This window comes from Balaenoptera acutorostrata, chromosome 13 (assembly GCF_949987535.1).
Source record: "Balaenoptera acutorostrata chromosome 13, mBalAcu1.1, whole genome shotgun sequence".
NCBI lineage: Eukaryota > Metazoa > Chordata > Mammalia > Artiodactyla > Balaenopteridae > Balaenoptera > Balaenoptera acutorostrata.
The window spans coordinates 52,687,907-52,707,818 of NC_080076.1; the positions used below are offsets into that span (position 1 = coordinate 52,687,907).

The window sequence follows — 19,912 nt, forward strand, 5'->3', positions numbered from 1 at the left end:
CTCAGTAAGACCCAGGGCAGCAGGGCACAGGACCCGGATAAGAGTATGGAGGCAGGGCCAGAAAGACCCAAATGCAAGTTCCAGCTCCACCTCTTATCGGACATGGAATTTGAAACAAGTCACTCGATTGCTCTAAGCCTCAGTTTCCCCTTTCTTAAATGGGAATAATATTAGCATCTACTTGATAAGATCGTTGCCAGGATTAGATAAAGATAATACTTGAAGGAGCTGGGTCCAATGCCTGTCTCATACTGAGCAATCAGTAAATGCTGGGTTTTTTCTGTTGTATATTTCATACTGACCAAGATTGGCTGGTCGTGGATGAGGATTTGGGGGATGCTTCTTGCATTCAGAAATGGTGCTCATCAGAGGAAGACGCAGGGAACCGCTGATTGGGGATGTGAGTCAACGGAGAGGCCACATTAATTCTACATCCCACTGGGGATCAAGTGCAAACCATTCCAGTCCAGATTGGCCTACAGTGATCCCCTCCTTTTTCCCCTCTCCTCATACTTAGTTTCTCAAGGTCAGGTGTAACTGAATAATCATGAAAAAAGTGATGCAGGCAGGGTTGGGAATAGACAGGAAAAGCATCCCAGGTTCCCTTCCTCCCCCTCAAGCAGGTGACTAAACACGCATGGATGGAGAGAAGAGATTCTGGACATTCCCCTCTCTACTCCTTCCTACTGGGTCAGGTTCCTACAGGTCCCTGCAGCTAACCTCCCACAGGGTGGCAGTTACTCAGCCTCACTCAGCACTCACTCTGCGAGGACCTGCTTCTGGGGAGAGGAGAGCGGTGGAAATGGCCCACTATTTCCTGAGCTGGAGGGTTTCACACCTTAAGAACTGGAAGGGACTGGAGAGATTATCTCGTTGAATTCCAGGGTTACATAGTGAAGTTCAAAAGTTAAGTGACATGTCTGTCCAAGGTCACCGAATTAGCCTGTAGCAAAGGGCTTCAGTCTCTGGGGCAGACACATCCAGATTCAAGTAACAGCTCTGCCACTTAATAGCTGTGTGATCACGGGCACGTTGCTTAGCCTCTCCAAGCCTCAGTTTCCTCTTCTAGAAACGAGCTGATGACAGTACCCGTCCCATGAGATCACTAGAGAATCAGCAGCCACAGACAAGAAGGGCAGTGTGTGCAGTGCTTGCTCAGTGAGCATTCACTCTTGCTAACATTACTATCGTGATCATCCGAGTCCCCCAGTGCTTGGGATGTGCTCTGTACACCATTCCGCGCTGCATTAATGGGAATCAGTGCATTAGTATTCCTGACTTCCAAATTTATATTCGGTGTATGCAGTTAAAAAAAATACACACACACACACACACACACACACACACACACACACACACACACACGACCTGGTTTGCAAGGTTTCAAAAGTTCCACACTTGTTGAGGCCTTGGGAAAGAAAAGATGAGATAAAGTGCCAATTCCAGTGATTTCTTTGCAGGCATCCTTAGGATCTGTAAAGGCCCACATCGTTAAGCCTTGGAGCACAGAGCTCCCATAGGGACAAGACCATGCCATTTGCATTCTCTTTGACAGCACTCAGCCCAGGCCCGGAAGCGGTGAGTTACTCTGACAGTTTTCTTCTGTGATAACAACAGTGGTAGCGTTTACCCGAGTTGTCACTAGAATCACAAAATAAACTCACTGCTGGAAGGGAATTTGGCTCGTTTTCTCATTTACAAGTTACCTGGCACTTCAACGGGCTATGTGACTTGTTCTGAGAGGCCCAGTTAGGAAGTGGCAGGCCTAGGAGCATTTACCATCCTTCCACCCTCCTATTTTACATGCATCCATCCAGCAGACCTTGATTGAAGGCCTATTGTGTTCTACGGCCCCGTGACCAGGTGTCAGGGTGGAGGCAAATATGAGAAACACACATTCCCTGACCACATGGAGCTAGAACTCCAGGACAGGGGCTAGAGCATTACCGACATGGTGTTGAGAAACTAAACGTAAGACAGAGGAAGAAACGGGCCGAGCGCCACTTAACCAGTGCTTGGCAGACAGCAGGACAAGGACTCAGCTCTTCTGCCGTCTAGGTCAGCATTCCTTCATGGCCCCATATTCCCCGCAGGCCGGTCTGCAGAGATCAAGTCCCTCCCCAGGGTCAGATTACTGAGGAAACGTTCTTGGGCTTTGTGATGGTTAATGTTTTCATGTCAGCTAGGCTATAGGGCTCAGATGTTTGCGCAACACCAGTCTAGATGCTGCTGTAAAGGCGTTCTGTTAGACGTGACAAACATTTACATCAGCTGACCTTGAGTAAAGCAGGTTACCCTCCACGAAGTGGGTGGGCCTCATCCCATCAGTTGCAGACCTTACGAGAAAAGCGGGAGGTCCCAGAGGAAGAAGAAATTCCGCCTCCAGAAGGCCTGTGGGCTCCAGCTGCGGCATCACCTCCTCCCTAGTCTCCAGCCTGCTGCCCTACAGACTTCAGCCTTGTCAGCCCCCGCAATCCGGGAGCCGAGCCCTTAAAATAAATCTATCTATCTATACCCACATCTATCTATATATACAGACACATATCCTGTGGGTTCTGTTCCTCTGGAGAACCCTAACACAGGTTCTTTCTGCTATTCTTCGTTTAAGGAAAGTGAAGGCAGAGAGGAAACACTCGTGCAGGCAGTCGGCGTAGCAGCAGCAGGAGCCTGGAGCACAGAGGTGGCAGCTCCGGCCAGCATCACGTGGGTGACGCCGACCCTGACTCCCAGGGCCAAAGGGGTTGTCCAGGGAGCCTCAGGAGACGCGGTTACACTCCAGAAGCGAAAACAAAGATGCAGCCTTAAATGCAGGTACATTATTTTAAATCCTGAATTCCTCAATCTGGCATCACACTTCGCATTTCAATCCAACTATCAGTGAAAGTTGTCAGATCCCAAACCCGAACCCCAACACTGGCAGCCTTTTCTCACTCTTGGAAATACTATAAGTCTTTACGAATATTTGAATTCTGCTCTTTGTTTTGAGCCAGGTCCTTCGGAGTTTCTGGAGGATTTTCTTCTCGTCTGCTCCTCACTGTGCTTTTGCTTTAAGACACTTTTATTCCCAAAGAGTATTAAAAAAAAAAAAAAGATAATAAAGGTCCAGGGAATCAGGGAGCTTGTCTGCTGTGCTCCCCCCAAATCTTCCAGCATCAAGCAAAGTCCTGGTCCCTAGTACATGCCAAACTGATGTTTGTTAAATGAAGGGATAAGCAGCTATTGAAATGCCCTTCCAGGTCCAGCCCTGTAGTTCTACTGACGTGCATTCTCTCCTTGACTCTTGCAGCGCTGCTGTGAGAGGGATTGCTCTGAGGGATGCCAGCTTCTTCCCCTGCAGTGAATAAGCTCACAAAGTGAGGCGACAGTACTAGACAACACAGAAATTGCAAGGGAAACAGAGCTCCTTATTGTTTCAGGGGTGCTCTCGTCACGCGTGATTTTAGAGCTTTTCCTTCTGTTGGAAAAGCAGGCTGGCGCCTTCTTTGGCGCTCTTCACTCAGAGCCGCAAAGCCAACATTTCAGTTCCACAAGACTTAGCACCCTCCACTTCTCTGGCTAACTGGGCTGAGAGAAGATCAGATCTACAGAAAATCCCAAGGCTTCTTCCAATCACCTCAATGTTCTCCTAGATACACGTTGAATTACAAAGCAAAGGGCCAGTTCAAAGCAAAATTGCACAGAACTTGGCCCAGCCCTATGGATTTTGTTTTCTCCCTTGGAAAGGCCGGGAGGGCTCTCCCGGGAGCATCCCAGGCCAGAAACTTTCCCCTGCTGTGCCTTCTGCCATCTGCCGGTGCCTTTGGCTTCTTCCCGGGGCCAGTTTGTCGGATTCATGAGAATATGCTGACATGCAGAAGGAGGTTAATCCTGCACTGCTAACATATGTTGCCAGGACTTTTCTAAGGAAAAGTCTGCAACTACAACCCAAAGACTAGAGCAAACAACAATGGGGACAGTTCGGGCCCTGGGCCACTGCGGTTTGGGGGCAGCTGCACTTTGAGTGCCTTCAGTGCCAAGTCATGGGAGGACCGCCGTCTCCACACTCCCACACTCCTGGCCTATGTTCTAAGTGCTGACTAGTTGCTACTTAGCAAACCGCACCAGAAAAAAAAAAGAGGGAGGAGGAAGGAAAGAAGAGGAAGAGAAAAATGAAGAAGGTCAGGAAGGCAGGAATGACGACGGACGGAGAGGAGGAAAAGGGAACAGTAAACCCCCAAAGGACCAAGTTCCCAGAGAGTCGCGGTGTGTTCTGTGGTTGCAGATAAAGAGCTGAGTCAGACGTCAACACAAACGTGAAACTGAAATACACAGAGACAACTCTCTATGTGGCCTCACATCTACGATTTGACTTTCAGCTACAAGAAAAAACTGCAGGGCACTTGAGTGAGTCAAAAACAAACTGAGAAGGAGATAGCCTTGTGCTTAAAGTCTGGAGTAAATTAAGTTAATGCAAAACATAAACGCTGGACTGCAGTTGGAAAGCGCAATTGAGGAGGGTTTTAGACTTCTTTTTAAGAAGACTTTTTAAATTTTTAAAGCAATATAGAGCAAAGCCACACAAACATTTTTTGGCTAGAATATACCGGACCATCTGATGTAGCATTTGGGGCCACACTGGTTTGATTCTAAAATTCCATGGGCCAAGCAATCAACTTCATCTAAGAAAGATCACAAAATACTGGGTCAGACCTTGATGCTAGACCGGATTCAGATTTCAGCATGTCTGGGCGTCAGCCACTGGCTTCAACGCTGCCCCCGAGGAAAAAAATTAAAAGATCACAAAAGCTGTTAGAAAAAGCAAGCACTAGAGAAGGGAGACCATTGCTGACAGAATGTAGGAGCATCCCAAACGCTTCCAGAGCCTGATGGTTCAAATCTGGAAGAACAAACTTTAGGGCACAGCTCTACACCCCGCCAGGAATGAGGCTGCCCTGAATCTTCTCCTCCTGCTTTTGTCCGACAGACCTCGTTTTCACTACTCTTAACCTTGCCCGCTCCCCACATAAGTCCCTCTAGACTTGGCCCCTAGTGGACCCTGAAATGGAAGGCCTCCATCCCGTCTCCCTCCTGCTAGTTCTTCTTCATTTGGTCAATGAGAGATTCAGTGCCTCCAGCTTAAAATAGAAATGCAAGCACCCCCAACTCGTGTTCCAAAACTTCATTATTTGGGACGTCTTTCAACAGAAACAATATATGTACAAGGACAAGGTGACCACACTAGACCATAGCGCCAGCTCGGCACTGAATCTGCCTCTAGTACGATTCATACAACTCCAACATAAGCATCACCTGTACTGAGGTTTCCACAGGAAATGCACTGGGCATTCCAAATTCTAATACTGAACTTCTCTGGTTGAAGTCAAGGCAGAAAAACAAAAGATACCCCTTCCTTTCCTTACCCTTCCACCTGCCAGGTGACCTAAATCTCTGGGCAGGGACTGCCGAGAGCTTCTGTGGCCCGAGAGGCAAAGGCTGAGAAGTGGGGCAGAGGATAGAGGTCCAGGACACGTCAGGGGATCAGGAGGAAAAAGAAGGGCTCGGGATATGGCACAAAGACATCTATGCGAACAGGGAGATCAACCAGGATTGAGGCTACAGGCTCTTAAAATGATGTAGAGGGAAGTATGAGGCAGAGAAAGGAGGGTTAAAGGAATAGCAGCTACCGTACAGGTGAGTGCTTCCCGGGCTCTAAGAATTTTACACATCAGTACACACGTAACCCACACAACATGTCACAGGGCGGGCACTATTACCAGGAAACTGAGGAACAGAGGGGGTAACAACTTGCCCAAGTTGACAGCTAGTGCGAACCCTGTTCTTTGCCACTTTGTCTCCTGCTTCGGGGAGGGACCTTCCTGCTCCTGCCCCACTCTCCCAGCTCCTTAGTGTGGCCGCCCTTATGGGTGACATGCCTCCGTACTGATGCTACCCTCCTGCTGTGCTCAGAGGCTGGAAGCTAGAAACAGCACTTCCCAGATTCTCCTGGAGCTGGGCTCTGGATGCCAATCGGGTTTTGCAAATAACTACTTGAATAGGCTGGGGCTTCCCTGGTGGCGCAGTCGTTGGAAATCCGCCTGCCAATGCAGGGGACACCAGTTTGATCCCTGGTCTGGGAAGATCCCACATGCCGCGGAGCAACTAAGCCCGTGTGCTGCAACTACTGAGCCTGCGCTCTAGAGCCCGTGAGCCACAACTACTGAGCCTGCACGCCACAGCTACTGAAGCCCGCAACCCTAGAGCCCGTGCTCCGCAATGAGAGGCCACTGCAATGAGAAGCCCATGCACTGCAACGAAGAGTGGCCCCCGCTCGCCACAACTAGAGAAAGCCCGCGTGCAGCAGCGAAGACCCAACACAGCCAAAAATAAATTTAAAAAAAAAAAAAAAAAAAAAAAAAAGATTAGAAAGGCTGAGCATTTCTGCTGCTGTGCCCTGGCTGGCTTCCTGGGGGCCTTGGATGGCCATGGAGGCAGAAGGACCGCAGTCCCCCTGTCCCTGAGCTGCATGGCAGGAGTCTGGGCTTGACACCAGGAGCCTCCTTGGAAGCCCAGCCTGGAGCCTGAGTCGGTCAGCACCTAATAACCCACAGCAAGTCCCTGCTGGGTTTAGTTCCGGCCCTGAGCCCTGACTGATCACCTTCCCTTCTTCTCTCCCCTCATTTTCCCTACGACGTTAGCCACCGAGGAGAACAATGGCAGGCAATGGGAAGGAGGCGGAGGAGAAGAACGGGGGCAAATTCATTCATTCATTTGCTGGTCACCCAACATTTACCGCACACCCATCATGCTCTAGGGACTGGGCCAGACTCCTCCCCTTCCCCTCCAGCGCCTTCAGTGACTCTTACTAGGATGGGGGACTAAGAGGCAAACCAAGTCTGTGGCTTTGTGCGTGCCGTTCCCTCTCCCGGAACACCCTGCCCCCCGCCCTTGTCTACTTGGCAGTTTCCTCAACACTACACAGGTACCACTTCCCGTCCAGAGCCTGGATTTGTACCCAGGTGCTGACTCCAGAGCCCATGGGCTTGACCACCTGGGAGGAGGAAGAGTAAGGCTGAAAAGACAAAGGAGGGGAGGTGACATGGTCTGGCCCTGAGGACAGTCACATGTAACATACATATGTAGACCAGGGGCTCATTTATTAAACAATAGGCCACACAGCTCTGCCAAAAAGAGCCTCTGCATTTCCTCAGGGGGAAACTTACCTCGGGGGACTGATGATCACTACGTACATGGGGCCCACTTACCTTGGCAAATAGGGAAGGAGTAGAAACCCCAGCGGCAGGCATCGCACCGAGGGCCCCCCACCCCGGGGCGGCACAGACACCGCCCGTGGGCATCACATATTTCGGGGAGAACTCCTGCCAGGTTACAGTCACAGCCTGCGAAGGGGAAGAGATTTTTCAGAGGGGTCTCCATCTTCCATCCCTTCACCCACAGATTCTGAGTAATCTATGGTTTATATACCTTCCTAACCCAGAAGACTGCATCTTAAGGGGAGTAAAACATCTCTCCTGGAAAGATCAGAGATACCATTCAGAAACACCCAGGACAGGCACTGGTTTGCAAAGTACCTACAATCTTCTAGCATCTACCCCCAGGGGAACAATTTTTTTCCCCAAACTGAGCCTTGTTTAGTAAAACTTCGACTTCATAGATTCCCATCGAATGGCAATCTTGAATTAAACATATTCCTACCTCCATTTTTCAGAAGAAAAGAGATGAACACACATGTAGCCCTAATAAGTGCCAGATGTGGCTTTGGGGGACCTCACTCGGCTTGTCTCAATCCTCCAGGCAGAGCCCTTCCCAGCAGGCAGGCTGCTTCCAGTCCTAACCCAGCACCTCTGCTCTGGCCGGCAGGTAACACCCGTCCCCTGGTTCCCTCTCAACCTTCAGGTCTCGGTCAGGAAGGCCTTCCCCACCCAGTCTATACCAGCAGCTCTCCCTTCCCTCTCCCACTCTCTATTTAGCTGTGTTTGTCTTTCACACTTTAATTACTGAAGTCACTTGTTGGCCTCATGACTGACTTTGACCAGTGGAATGAGAGGAAAGTGCTGCTGTGGGATTTCAGAGCCCAGGTCACAACAGGCTTTGTGGTTTCCATTCTCACCCTCTGGGAACCCTGAGACCACCAGGGAGGTACCCTGTCTGACCTCATCGAGGATAAAAGGCCACATGGAGAGAGACACCGAGCCCCAGCAGACCCTCCAGCAAGTCCGGCAGAAAGACTGCCCAGCCAAGCCACAGGATTGCGAGAAATAACCCTTATTGTTATAAGCCACTAAATTTTGGGGTGATTTATTACATAGCAATAGAAGAAGGAAACACCTATCAAACTGAAAACTTACGGAGAGCTCACCTCAGGACTCCCACTGCCATGTACAGTATGTCTCAATCAATAAATATCTCTAAAGAAGACAGGGCTCTTGCTTGACTTTATTATGGATGGATTAAATAATGAAGTCAAGCAAAAGCCCTGAAAGATAGGTAAGCATTTTATAGTTGAGGAAAAAGATGCTCAGAAAGGTTTTTTTTAAATAGATCTTTATTGGAGTATAATTGCTTCACAATACTGTGCTAGTTTCTGTTGTACAACAAAGTGAATCAGCCATATGCATACATATATCCCCATATCCCCTCCCTCATGAGCCTCCCTCCCACCCTCCCTATCCCACCCCTCTAGGTCGTCGCAAAGCACCAAGATGATCTCCCTGTGCTATGCAGCTGCTTCCCACTAGCTATTTTACATTTGGTAGTGTATATATGTCTACTCTACTCTCACTTTGCCCCAGCTTCCCCCTCTCCCCACCCTGTGTCCTCAAGTCCATTCTCTATGGCTACATCTTTATTCCTGCCCTGCCACTAAGTTCATCAGTACCATTTTTTTTTTTTTAGATTCCATATATGTGTGTTAGCATATGGTATTTGTTTTTCTCTTTCTGACTTACTTCACTCTGTATGACAGACTCTAGGTCCATCCACCTCACTACAAATAACTCAATTTCGTTTATTTTTATGGCTGAGTAATATTCCATTGTATATATGTGCCACATCTTCTTTCTCCATTCATGTGTCGATGGACACTTAGGTTGCTAGAAAGGTTAATTAACTTGCCCAAGGTCACACAGCCAGAGGAGCTAAGTAGGGCTTTGAACCCAGGTCTGTCTGATTCTAAAGCCCATGCCCTTTCTATGATGCCAAGAATACAAGCTGATAACTGATTTTAAAAGCTGTGTTCAAGGTATGTTCCAGATTAGTGTATGTATTCAAACCATTCTCATATTTAAAACATCTACATTTCTATCAAGAACATTAGCATCGGTGGGAAGCAGCTGCGTAGCACAGGGAGATCAGCTCGGTGCTTTGTGACCACCTAGAGGGGATACGGAGGGTGGGAGGAAGACTCAAGAGGGACGGGATATGGGGATATATGTATACATATAGCTGACTCACTTTGTTGTACAGCAGAAACTAACACAACATTGTAAAGCAATTATACTTAATAAAGATTAAAAAAAACCAAGAACACTAGCATCTAAACCTGCAACATGGTCCCTTGAGGAAGATCCTGAAAGACTCAAAGATTTGACTGGGTTCCCGCTACTTCTCAAGGAAGGGAAGTCTCATGTATTTCAGAAAGGTTTTCTACAAGGGTTAAAATAACAGATAATCTGAAAAGTTAGCTAAATCCCACTCCTTCCCTTTGCCCTTTTCCAGGTAAAAGGTTAGTAACAAAGTTGTGGAATTATTTTTTTACAATAATTAAGAAAGAAAAGATCAGGGTAAATCAGAGCAACTTTACAGTCTTTGCATAATCTCTAACTTGTTTATACTTCAACAGTCACCTAACTTGACAAAATGGGCATTGGATGTGTCCAAGGGCATATTCATCACAAGAGAAGCCTTGGAACCCAGGCTGGCACGAGCACCGCCCTGACTGTCCGTCACAGCAGCTGTCCGTCACAGCAGCTGTCAATCACAGCTGCCATCCATCACAGCTGCCATCCATCACAGCTGCCATACAAGGTCCCAATGCCAGGGGCCCACAGGCTGAGAACACCGCAGGGAAATGCAAAGGTTTACTGTCAATTACAGTCTTGGCATTAAACCAGGCATTGGAATTCAGTAAGCAACTTGAACTTTACAATGGCATTGAAGTCCAAGGAATCCTGATTTACACCCACTTGTAAACAGAAAGAAAGCATCTAGTGCCTATGCATTTCTAAATTTGTTTCTGAAATTCACTTTTTAACTTAGGCATGGTTTCCATAGTGCAGTGGTTACCATGTTCACCTGACACGTAACTTATGTGGCAAATACTCCTACACGGTGCAGGAGCCAGAAACCTCTGAGGTCCCTCACTTCTCCCCCACCCTCACCTCCCACACCTCCTCACCAGGCCGTAGTGCTTATATCTCAGGAAAGCGCCCGCAATCCTCCTCTCCTTCCAGACTTCCAGAGCCTTCCTCCAGGACCTCATCCTCGTTTGCCTGGATTATTTCAAGAGCCTCCTGACAAGGCTGTCTGCTTCCTGTCTTCTTCCAATCCACTCTCCACACTGGTGTCAGGAGTGATCTTTCTAGAACGCCAATCTTTGCATATCAATTTCCAGATTAACCCCTCAACCGTGACCCAATGCCTTCAGGACACAATCCAAAGTCCTCGACATGTGTGACACAGCAGACCCTTCAAAGTCTTCAGGCTGCCAGAGCCCATGTGGCACCTCTATGCAAACTAGAAAAAGGTGGCTCTTCCTCAAGATGCTTTCCTGTCACTTGCTGTAAAATCGTCACCATATATATACAGATCTGCCACATCCTCAATGCCTCCTCCTCCTGGTCCCAGGAAGCCCTTCTAGAACCTCTGCGTTTTCCCTTCCTCCTTTCCTTCCCTCCTCCTTCCACTGTTCCTTCCATCCTTCCTTCTCTCCTTCCCACCTGCCTTCCTGCCTTCCCTCCCTCCCTTCTGTAAGGAGCTGTAAAGATGCCCCTTGTGTTTGCTCCTATGGCTCTGTGTTCTTGCCCTGTCATAGCATCAACTCCTGCTGTTATAACTGCTTGTCTGTGTGTCTCCCACAGGCCTGGGGGCTTCCAGGGAGCAGGGACCGTGAGCAGGCAGCTGCCTTGGCCATGCCTAGTATAGAGGAGGCACTTAATAGGAGTTTAATGAATGAAGAATATGCTAAATATTCAAGACGACAATTCTCTTGGGTAAACACCGTTCCTTGAATTTTATTTTATTGGCACAGAGCTGCCAAACCGAGATATCAGAATTCACCTGTTCATCTCTAAGCTGTATCTGGCTTGTCTCCATGCCAACAATGAATGCCCCACCCTGCCAGGCAGGTGAAATGCCCAGCCTGGGGAGAGACAGCAGGAAGGCATGCCCTAGTGGCGGTTGCCCCATCTCTCAGAGTTCTCATCATTAGCACGTGCCCCGGCCCCGATCACACTGATGCAATACTTCGGCAACGGCAAGTAGCTCCTTACAAAGTGATGGGGGAATCAAAACCTTTTCATGGTATTTGTCAAGAAACCTCTGGGCAGCCATGTCTTCAGGCCAAATGGGCTGCTTTACAAAATCATCCCAAGACTGTATCAATCTCCTAAGGTAAGCACCTGGAGTCTTCCTGCAGCTGTTGATTTTGCTTGTCACCGCTCTTTGTTTGAACTTGGAGGAATAAAACTGTGCCCATGCCCGGAGGCCAGTGTCCCTCTAGAGTGAATGTTTTGTGTATCCTGTCATTTCCAAAAAGAGCCCTTGAAGATGTGTCTACTAAACATTGACTTCCTAACAATAAATGTTAAGTGGTTATAAATGATCACTTGGACCCAGAAAATCCAAATAATATCTAGTCATGAAATATAATGAAAAATCTAAAAACATTCTGATCTGCAAACTTGTTCTGTCCTTTTGCTTCATGTTCCCTTTGGTTCAAGTGTCTGGAATTGAGCCTATGGATTTTCTAAACCAGTAGTTCTAAATTGGGGCTGCACACTGGAATCTCCTGGTAAAATATCATTGCCTGGCTGTGGAATCCCAAACTCAGAGATGCTGATATAATCCCAGGATCTATAAACTATGGCCTGAGGGCCAGATCCATCCCTGTTTTAGTAAACAAAGTTTTATTGGAACACAGCCAAGCTCATTCATTTATTATACATACTGTCTATGATTCTTTTCATGTTACAACAGCAGATTTGAGTACTTGCAACTTTGCCTACAAAGATGAAAATATTTACTATCTTTATCTTTACAGGAAAGTCTGCCAACAACTAAATAGGAATTTCTACTAACTAGAGCAGTTGTTCTTAACAAGAGACATATGACAGAATCATCTGGAAAACCTGTGCAAAATACCAGCCTGAACTTTACCCCTGGAAATCTAGATTTAAGATCTGGGAGTGATATATGACATCTACAAGAGACCCAGTTCAGACCTAGGGACACATACAGACTGAAAGTGAGAGTATGGAAAAAGATATTCCATGCAAATGGAAATCAAAAGAAAGCTGGAGTAGCAATTCTCATATCAGACAAAATAGACTTTAAAATAAAGACTATTACAAGAGACAAAGAAGGACACTACATAATGATCAAGGGATCAATCCAAGAAGAAGATATAACAACTGTAAATATTTAGGTACCCAACATAGGAGCACCTCAATACATAAGGCAAATGCTAACAGCCATAATAGGGGAAATCAACTTTAATACCTCACTTTCACAAATGGACAGATCATCCAAAATGAAAATAAATAAGGAAACACAAGCTTTAAATGACACATTAGACAAGATGGATTTAATTGATATTTCTAGGACATTCCATCCAAAACCAACAGACTAGGGCTTCCCTGGTGGTGCAGTGGTTAAGAATCTGCCTGCAAATGCAGGGGACATGGGTTTGAGCCCTGGTCTGGGAAGATCCCACATGCCGCGGAGCAACTAAGCCCACGTGCCACAACTATGGAGTCTGCACTCTAGAGCCCGCGAGCCACAACTACTGAGCCTGTGTGCCACAACTACTGAAGCCTGTGTGCTCTAGGGCCCGTGTGCCACAACTACTGAGCCCGCATGCTGCAACTACTGAAGCCCATGCACCTAGAGCCCATGCCCTGCAACAAGAGAAGCCACTGCAATGAGAAGCCCACGCACCACAACGAAGAGTAGCCCCCACTCGCTGCGACTAGAGAAAGCCTGCATGCAGCAACGAAGACCCAATGCAGACAAAAATAAATAAATTAATTTATAAACAAAACAAAACAAAACAACAGAATACACTATCTTCTCAAGTGTTCATGGAACATTCTCCAGGATAGATCATATCTTGGGTCACAAATCAAGCCTTGGTAAATTTAAGAAAATGGTAATCACATCAAGTATCTTTTCCGACCACAACGCTATGAGACTAGATATCAATTACAGGAAAAAACTGTAAAAAATACAAACATATGGAGGTTAAACAATACATTACTAAATAACCAAGAGATCACTGAAGAAATCAAAGAGGAAATCAAAAAATACATAGAAACAAGTGACAATGAAAACACGGTGACCCAAAACCTATGGGATGCAGCAAAAGCAGTTCTAAGAGGGAAGGTTATAGCAATACAATCCCACCTCAAGAACAAGAAAAATCTCAAATAAACAACATAACCTTACATCTAAAGCAATTAGAGAAAGAAGAACAAAAATAACCTATAGTTAGCAGAAGGAAAGAAATCATAAAGATTAGATCAGAAATAAATCAAAAAGAAATGAAGGAGACAATAGCAAAGATCAATAAAACTAAAAGCTGGTTCTTTGAGAAGATAAACAAAATTGATAAACCATTAGCCAAACTCATCAAGAAAAAAAGGGAGAAGACTCAAATCAACAGAATTAGAAATGAAAAAGGAGAAGTAACAACTGACACTGCAGAAATACAAAGGATCATGAGAGATTACTACAAGCAACTGTATGCCAATGAAATGGACAACCTGGAAGGAATGGACAAATTCTTAGAAAAGTACAACCTTCCAAGACTGAACCAGGAAAAAATAGGAAATGTAAACAGACCAATCACAAGCAATGAAATTGAAACTGTGATTAAAAATCTTCCAACAAACAAAAGTCCAGGACAAGATGGCTTCACAGGCAAATTCTATCAAACATTTAGAGAAGAGCTAACACCTATCCTTCTCAAACTCTCCCAAAATATAGCAGAGGGAGGAACACTCCCAAACTCATTCTACGAGGCTACCATCACCCTGACACCAAAACCAGACAAAGATGTCACAAAAAAAGAAAACTACAGGCCAATATCACTGATGAATATAGATGCAAAAATCCTCAACAAAATACTAGCAAACAGAATCCATCAGCACGTTAAAAGGATCATAGACCATGATTAAGTGGGATTTATCCCAGGAACGCAAGGATTCTTCAATACACGCAAATCAACCAATGTGATACACATTAACAAACTGAAGAATAAAAACCATATGATTGGGCTTCCCTGGTGGCGCAGTGGTTGAGAGTCTGCCTGCTAATGCAGGGGACACGGGTTCGAGCCCTGGTCTGGGAAGATCCCACATGCCGCGGAGCAGCTGGGCCCGTGAGCCACAACTGCTGAGCCTGAGCGTCTGGAGCCTCTGCTCCGCAACAAGAGAGGCCGCGATAGTGACAGGCCCGCGCACCACGATGAAGAGTGGCCCCCACTCGCCACAGCTGGAGAAAGCCCTCGCACAGAAACGAAGACCCAACACAGCCAAAAATAAACATAATAAATAAATAATAAATAAAAATTAAAAAAAAAAAACCATATGATTATCTCAATAGATGCAGAAAAAGCTTTTGACAAAATTCAACACCCATTTATGATAAAAACTCTCCAGAAAGTAGGCATAGGGAGAACCTATCTCAACATAATAAAGGCCATATATGACAAACACACAGCCAACATCATTCTCAATGGTGAAAAACTGAAACCATTTCCTCTAAGATCAGGAACAAGACAAGGCTGCCCACTCTCACCAATACTATTCAACATAGTTTGGGAAGTTTTAGCCATGGCAATCAGAGAAGAAAAAGAAATAAATGGAATCCAAATTGGAAAAGAAGTAAAACTGTCATTGTTTGCAGATAACATAATAGTATACATAGAGAATCCTAAAGATGCTACCAGAAAACTACTAGAGCCAATCAATGAATTTGGTAAAGTAACAGGATACAAAATTAATGCACAGAAATCTCTTGCATTCCTGTATACTAACGACGAAAAATCTGAGAGAGAAATTAAGGAAACACTCCCATTTACCATTGCAACAAAAAGAATAAAATACCTAGAAATAAACCTACCTAAGGAGACAAAAAACCTGTATGCAGAAAACTATAAGACACTGATGAAAGAAATTAAAGATGATACAAAGAGATGGAGAGATATACCATGTTCTTGGATTGGAAGAATCAACATTGTGGAAATGATTATACTACCCAAAACAATCTACAGATTCAATGCAATCCCTATCAAACTACCAACGGCATTTTTCACAGAACTAGAACAAAAAATTTCACAATTTGTATGGAAACACAAAAGACCCCGAATAGCCAAAGCAATCTTGAGAAAGAAAAATGGAGCTGGAGGAATCAGGCTCCCTGACTTCAGACTATACTACAAAGCTACAGTAATCAAGACATTATGGTACTGGCACAGAAACAGAAATATAGATCAATGGAAAAGGATAGGAAGCCAAGAGGTAAACCCACGCACATATGGTCACCTTATCTTTGATAAAGGAGGCAAGAGTATACAATGGAGAAAAGACAGCCTCTTCAATAAATGGTACTGAGAAAACTGGACAGCTACATGTAAAAGAATGAAATTAGAACACTTCCTAACACCATACACAAAAATAAACTCAAAATGGATTAAAGACCTAAATGTAAGGCCAGACACTATAAAACTCTTAGAGGAAAACATAGGCAGAACACTCTATGACATAAATCACAGCAAGATCCTTTCTGACCCAGCTCCTAGAGAAAGGGAAATAACAAAAATAAAGAAACGGGACCTAATGAAACTTAAAAGCTTGTGCACAGCAAAGGAAACCATAAACAAGACGAAAAGGCAACCCTCAGAATGGGAGAAAATATTTGCTAACAAAGCAACTGACAAAGGATTCATCTCCAAAATATACAAGCAGGTCATGCAGCTCAATATCAAAAAAACAAACAACCCAATCCAAAAATGGGCAGAAGACCTAAATAGACATTTCTCCAAAGAAGATATACAGATTGCCAGCAAACACATGAAAGGATGCTCAACATCACTAATCATTAGAGAAATGCAAATCAAAACCACAATGAGGTATCACCTCACACTGGTCAGAATGGCCATCATCAAAAAATCTACAAAACATAAATGCTGGAGAGGGTGTGGAGAAAAGGGAACCCTCTTGCACTGTTGGTGGGAATGTAAATTGATACAGCCACTATGAAGAACAGTATGGAGGGTCCTTAAAAAACTAAAAATAGAACTACCATATGACTCAGCAATCCCACTACTGGGCATATACCCTGAGAAAACCATAATTCAAAAAGAGACATGTACCACAATATTCACTGCAGCTCTATTTACAATAGTCAGGACATGGAAGCAACCTAACTGTCCATCAACAGATGAATGGATAAAGAAGATGTGGCACATATATACAATGGAATATTACTCAGCCATAAAAAGAAACGAAATTGAGTTATTTGTACTGAGGTGGATGAACCTAGAGTCTGTCATATAGAGTGAAGTAAGTCAGAAAGAGAAAAACAAATACCGTATGCTAACACATATATATGGACTCTAAAAATAAAAATAAAAAGGTTCTGTTGAACCTAGGAGCAGGACAGGAATAAAGACGCAGACATAGAGAATGGACTTGAGGACACGGGGAGGGGGAAGGGTAAGCTGGGACTAAGTGAGAGAGTAGCATTGACATATACACACTACCAAATGTAAAATAGATAGCTAGTGGGAAGCAGCTGCATGGCACAGGGAGGTCAGTTCGGTGCTTTGTGACCACCTAGAGGGGTGGGATAGGGAGGGAGATGCAAGAGGGAGGGGAGATGGGGATATATGTATACATATAGCTGACTCACTTTGTTATACAGCAGAAACTAACACAACAATGGAAAGCAATTATACTCCAATAAAGATGTTAAAAAAAAAATGAAAAAAAAAAAGAATGGGGCTTCCCTGGTGGCACAGTGGTTGAGAATCTGCCTGCTAATGCAGGGGACGTGGGTTCGAGCCCTGGTCTGGGAAGATCCCACATGCCGCGGAGCAACTAGGCCCGTGAGCCACAACTACTGAGCCTGCGCGTCTGGAGCCTGTGCTCCACAACAAGAGAGGCCACGATAGTGAGAGGCCCGCGCACCGCGATGAAGAGTGGCCCCCGCTCGCCGCAACTAGAGAAAGCCCTCGCACAGAAACGAAGACCCAACACAGCCATAAATAAATTAATTAATTAAAAAAAAAAAAAAGAATGAACTATGCTACATGTGCTTTGAGTATGCAAAGATTCATTCCAAAAATAGCCTCTCAGAGTTTGTGTAGCTGACCTCAGGCCCAACTAACCTATAAGGATGCAAGAACATTTATTTTAGCTAAATAATTAGATATTTGCCTAGTAAAATCTTTTAGGATAATTAGAAAATTATACTTTTTTTTTAGAAAAAAGCATCACTATTATTAACATAACATGGAATTGGTATGTGCAGAAACCAAAAAAAAAAAAAGAGTAAAAGAAAAAAAGAACACTGGAACTTCAGAGGAACAAATACATAAGAAATTTATAAACAAACTTTAGGAAATTATATGTATATATGGAAAACTTTAAATAAAATATTTGATTGGGGAATAAAAGAGATCTGGGGGTCAAACACAGGAATTTATACTTTGTAAAAGCATGGGGTTCTAAAACATAGCCCTGTTTAAGAACCACTATATCAGAAGACACGAAAGCATTAATAAGTCTTAATGAAATAAAATTCTCTGGGGTGGGAGGGACTTGGTATCATCCAGTGCTGTGTATCTCCTGGCAGTTGAGATGTCTGTGCTTCTAATGTTCACTGCCAGAAGTCAGGCCCCAAACTGGGTGTTTTTAAAATGCATTAGTGGAAACCAAATTGAAGTGGGTATCTGTGCCTTCAAATGCCCAAATAAATCTAATTGCACTAATTGAAACTTCTTTTCTCGAGGCTGTGTTCTGAGGCTTCCCTAATATTTTGTAATAGACGTCTGAACTTCCCTTCAAGTTCAGTTAAATTTCCTTCCCTGAAGTCACCACCAATCTAGTTGGGGAGAAAAAAGAATGGGATAACAAAGGGATTACTGGAAACAGACCAGAAATGGAAGATCTAAAACATGTTTGTGGAAGGAAACCAGAGATGTGTGTCATAATCCATGCTCAAAAGCTGAGTCCCATTCTAGTCAAATGACAAACATTTAAGCAAGCACTTGCTGATACCCGCTGTGGGCAGGATACCACGGCAGGTGCTGTGCGGATTAGAAAGCGAGTCAGGCACAGCCACTGTCCCCAAGTGACCAAGTGTCTGATGGAAGCTAAAGACAATACCCCGCAAAATACCCCAGTGCTGTGGTCTGCTCAGAGGAGCTGGGTGTGGGCAGGGCACAAGCAGGAAATGGCTCAGGAAGGTAAAGTGGGTCACGTGAGAGCTGACCTCAGGTGAGCCCTTGTGCTGCCCCACATCCCGTGACACTCTCCAAGCCCATTCACTCCCCCGCGTTCCAGGATGCCTCTTTCATACCTTCTCTCTCCTCAACTCCAAGGCCTTCTCCCCAGCCTCACTTTCTGCCCCCATCTTGATTCTTATTTTGCAAAGAAAAAGAGAAAGACCGGAAGACAGCATCCACATGTTCCCGCCACGGGTCTGCAGGCCCTTGCCCAGCCCGTCCCCGCGCTCCGCCTTCTCCTTTCTGACAGCCTTTCCCGCTCAACAAATGACACCCCCTCCCCTTCGCTCCTTGTGTGCTCCATCCAGAAGCCGGGGAGCCATCCCCGGTCCTCTTGCTCTCACAGTGCACCTCTGCCCAGCAACCCCCAGGCAAGTCCTGCGGATTGCATCCTCAGATTATATCCACGGTCTGTGCACTGCTTGTCACCTCCACTGACACCTCCGGGGTCCCAGCCACCACCATCTCTTCCTCACGGATCATCATCGTGATGGCTTCCTTGCTTCTTCTCTCCTCCTCCTGCAGTTGGTCTTCAACACAGTTGCCACACCCCAACGCAACGTCGTTTCCCTGTGCCGAACTCTCCTGGCTCATCAGAGTAGGGGCTATGTCCGCGCAGTGGCTGACGAGGGCCTGCAATCTGGTCCCCGGGTTGCGCCCCTCACCCCCTCCCCTTCGCTCACTCTGCTTTCACACCCCTGGTCTCTCTCTGTTCAGGGAACACCCCCGGCAATGTCCTGCCCCAGGGACTTTGCACTTGCTCTTTCCTGCATCTAGATGCTTCTCCCCAGACACATGCAGAGCTCAGCCCTCAGCCCCCTGACGACTCTGCTTAATCATCTCTTCAGCGAGGCCTTCCCTGACAACCTACTTACATGTGCAAACCTCACATTCCTACCCTCTCTCTCTCGGCCTTATTTATTCCACAGCACTGATGGCCAACGCACCCGGAGCTAATATACTGTTGTAGAACCTGAATTCCTTGACCAAGGATAGCCCTCCAGAGACCATGTTCTTGTCTGGCCACCAGTGCCCCTTCCCTGCCCACTCACACTCCGGACGCACTGGGAAGAGGGGTCCATGTGCTCCCAGTGAGTTGAGCACGTGACCATCAGGCCTTTCCCCATCCTGGGGGACGAGACCAGGTGGGTGACCCAAGCCTGACCCAGATGGTCGTGGGCTGCGTGC

At 45.8% G+C, this 19,912-nt stretch overlaps 1 protein-coding gene across 5 annotated transcripts in view; it reads right to left on the bottom strand.

Annotated features, from left to right (window-relative positions):
- Nucleotides 1-19,912, bottom strand: part of LAMA3 (laminin subunit alpha 3) — a 241,800-nt gene that overhangs the window by 141,787 nt on the left and 80,101 nt on the right. For 4 of the 5 annotated variants that reach the window (XM_057527325.1, XM_057527324.1, XM_057527326.1 and 1 more), the window contains exon 12: nucleotides 7,242-7,376. In XM_057527325.1, the coding sequence (XP_057383308.1) occupies nucleotides 7,242-7,376 (135 nt within the window). Of the gene's footprint in view, nucleotides 1-19; nucleotides 3,332-7,241; nucleotides 7,377-19,912 lie in introns of those variants that run through there. The other variant, XM_057527329.1, reaches the window with a different exon arrangement.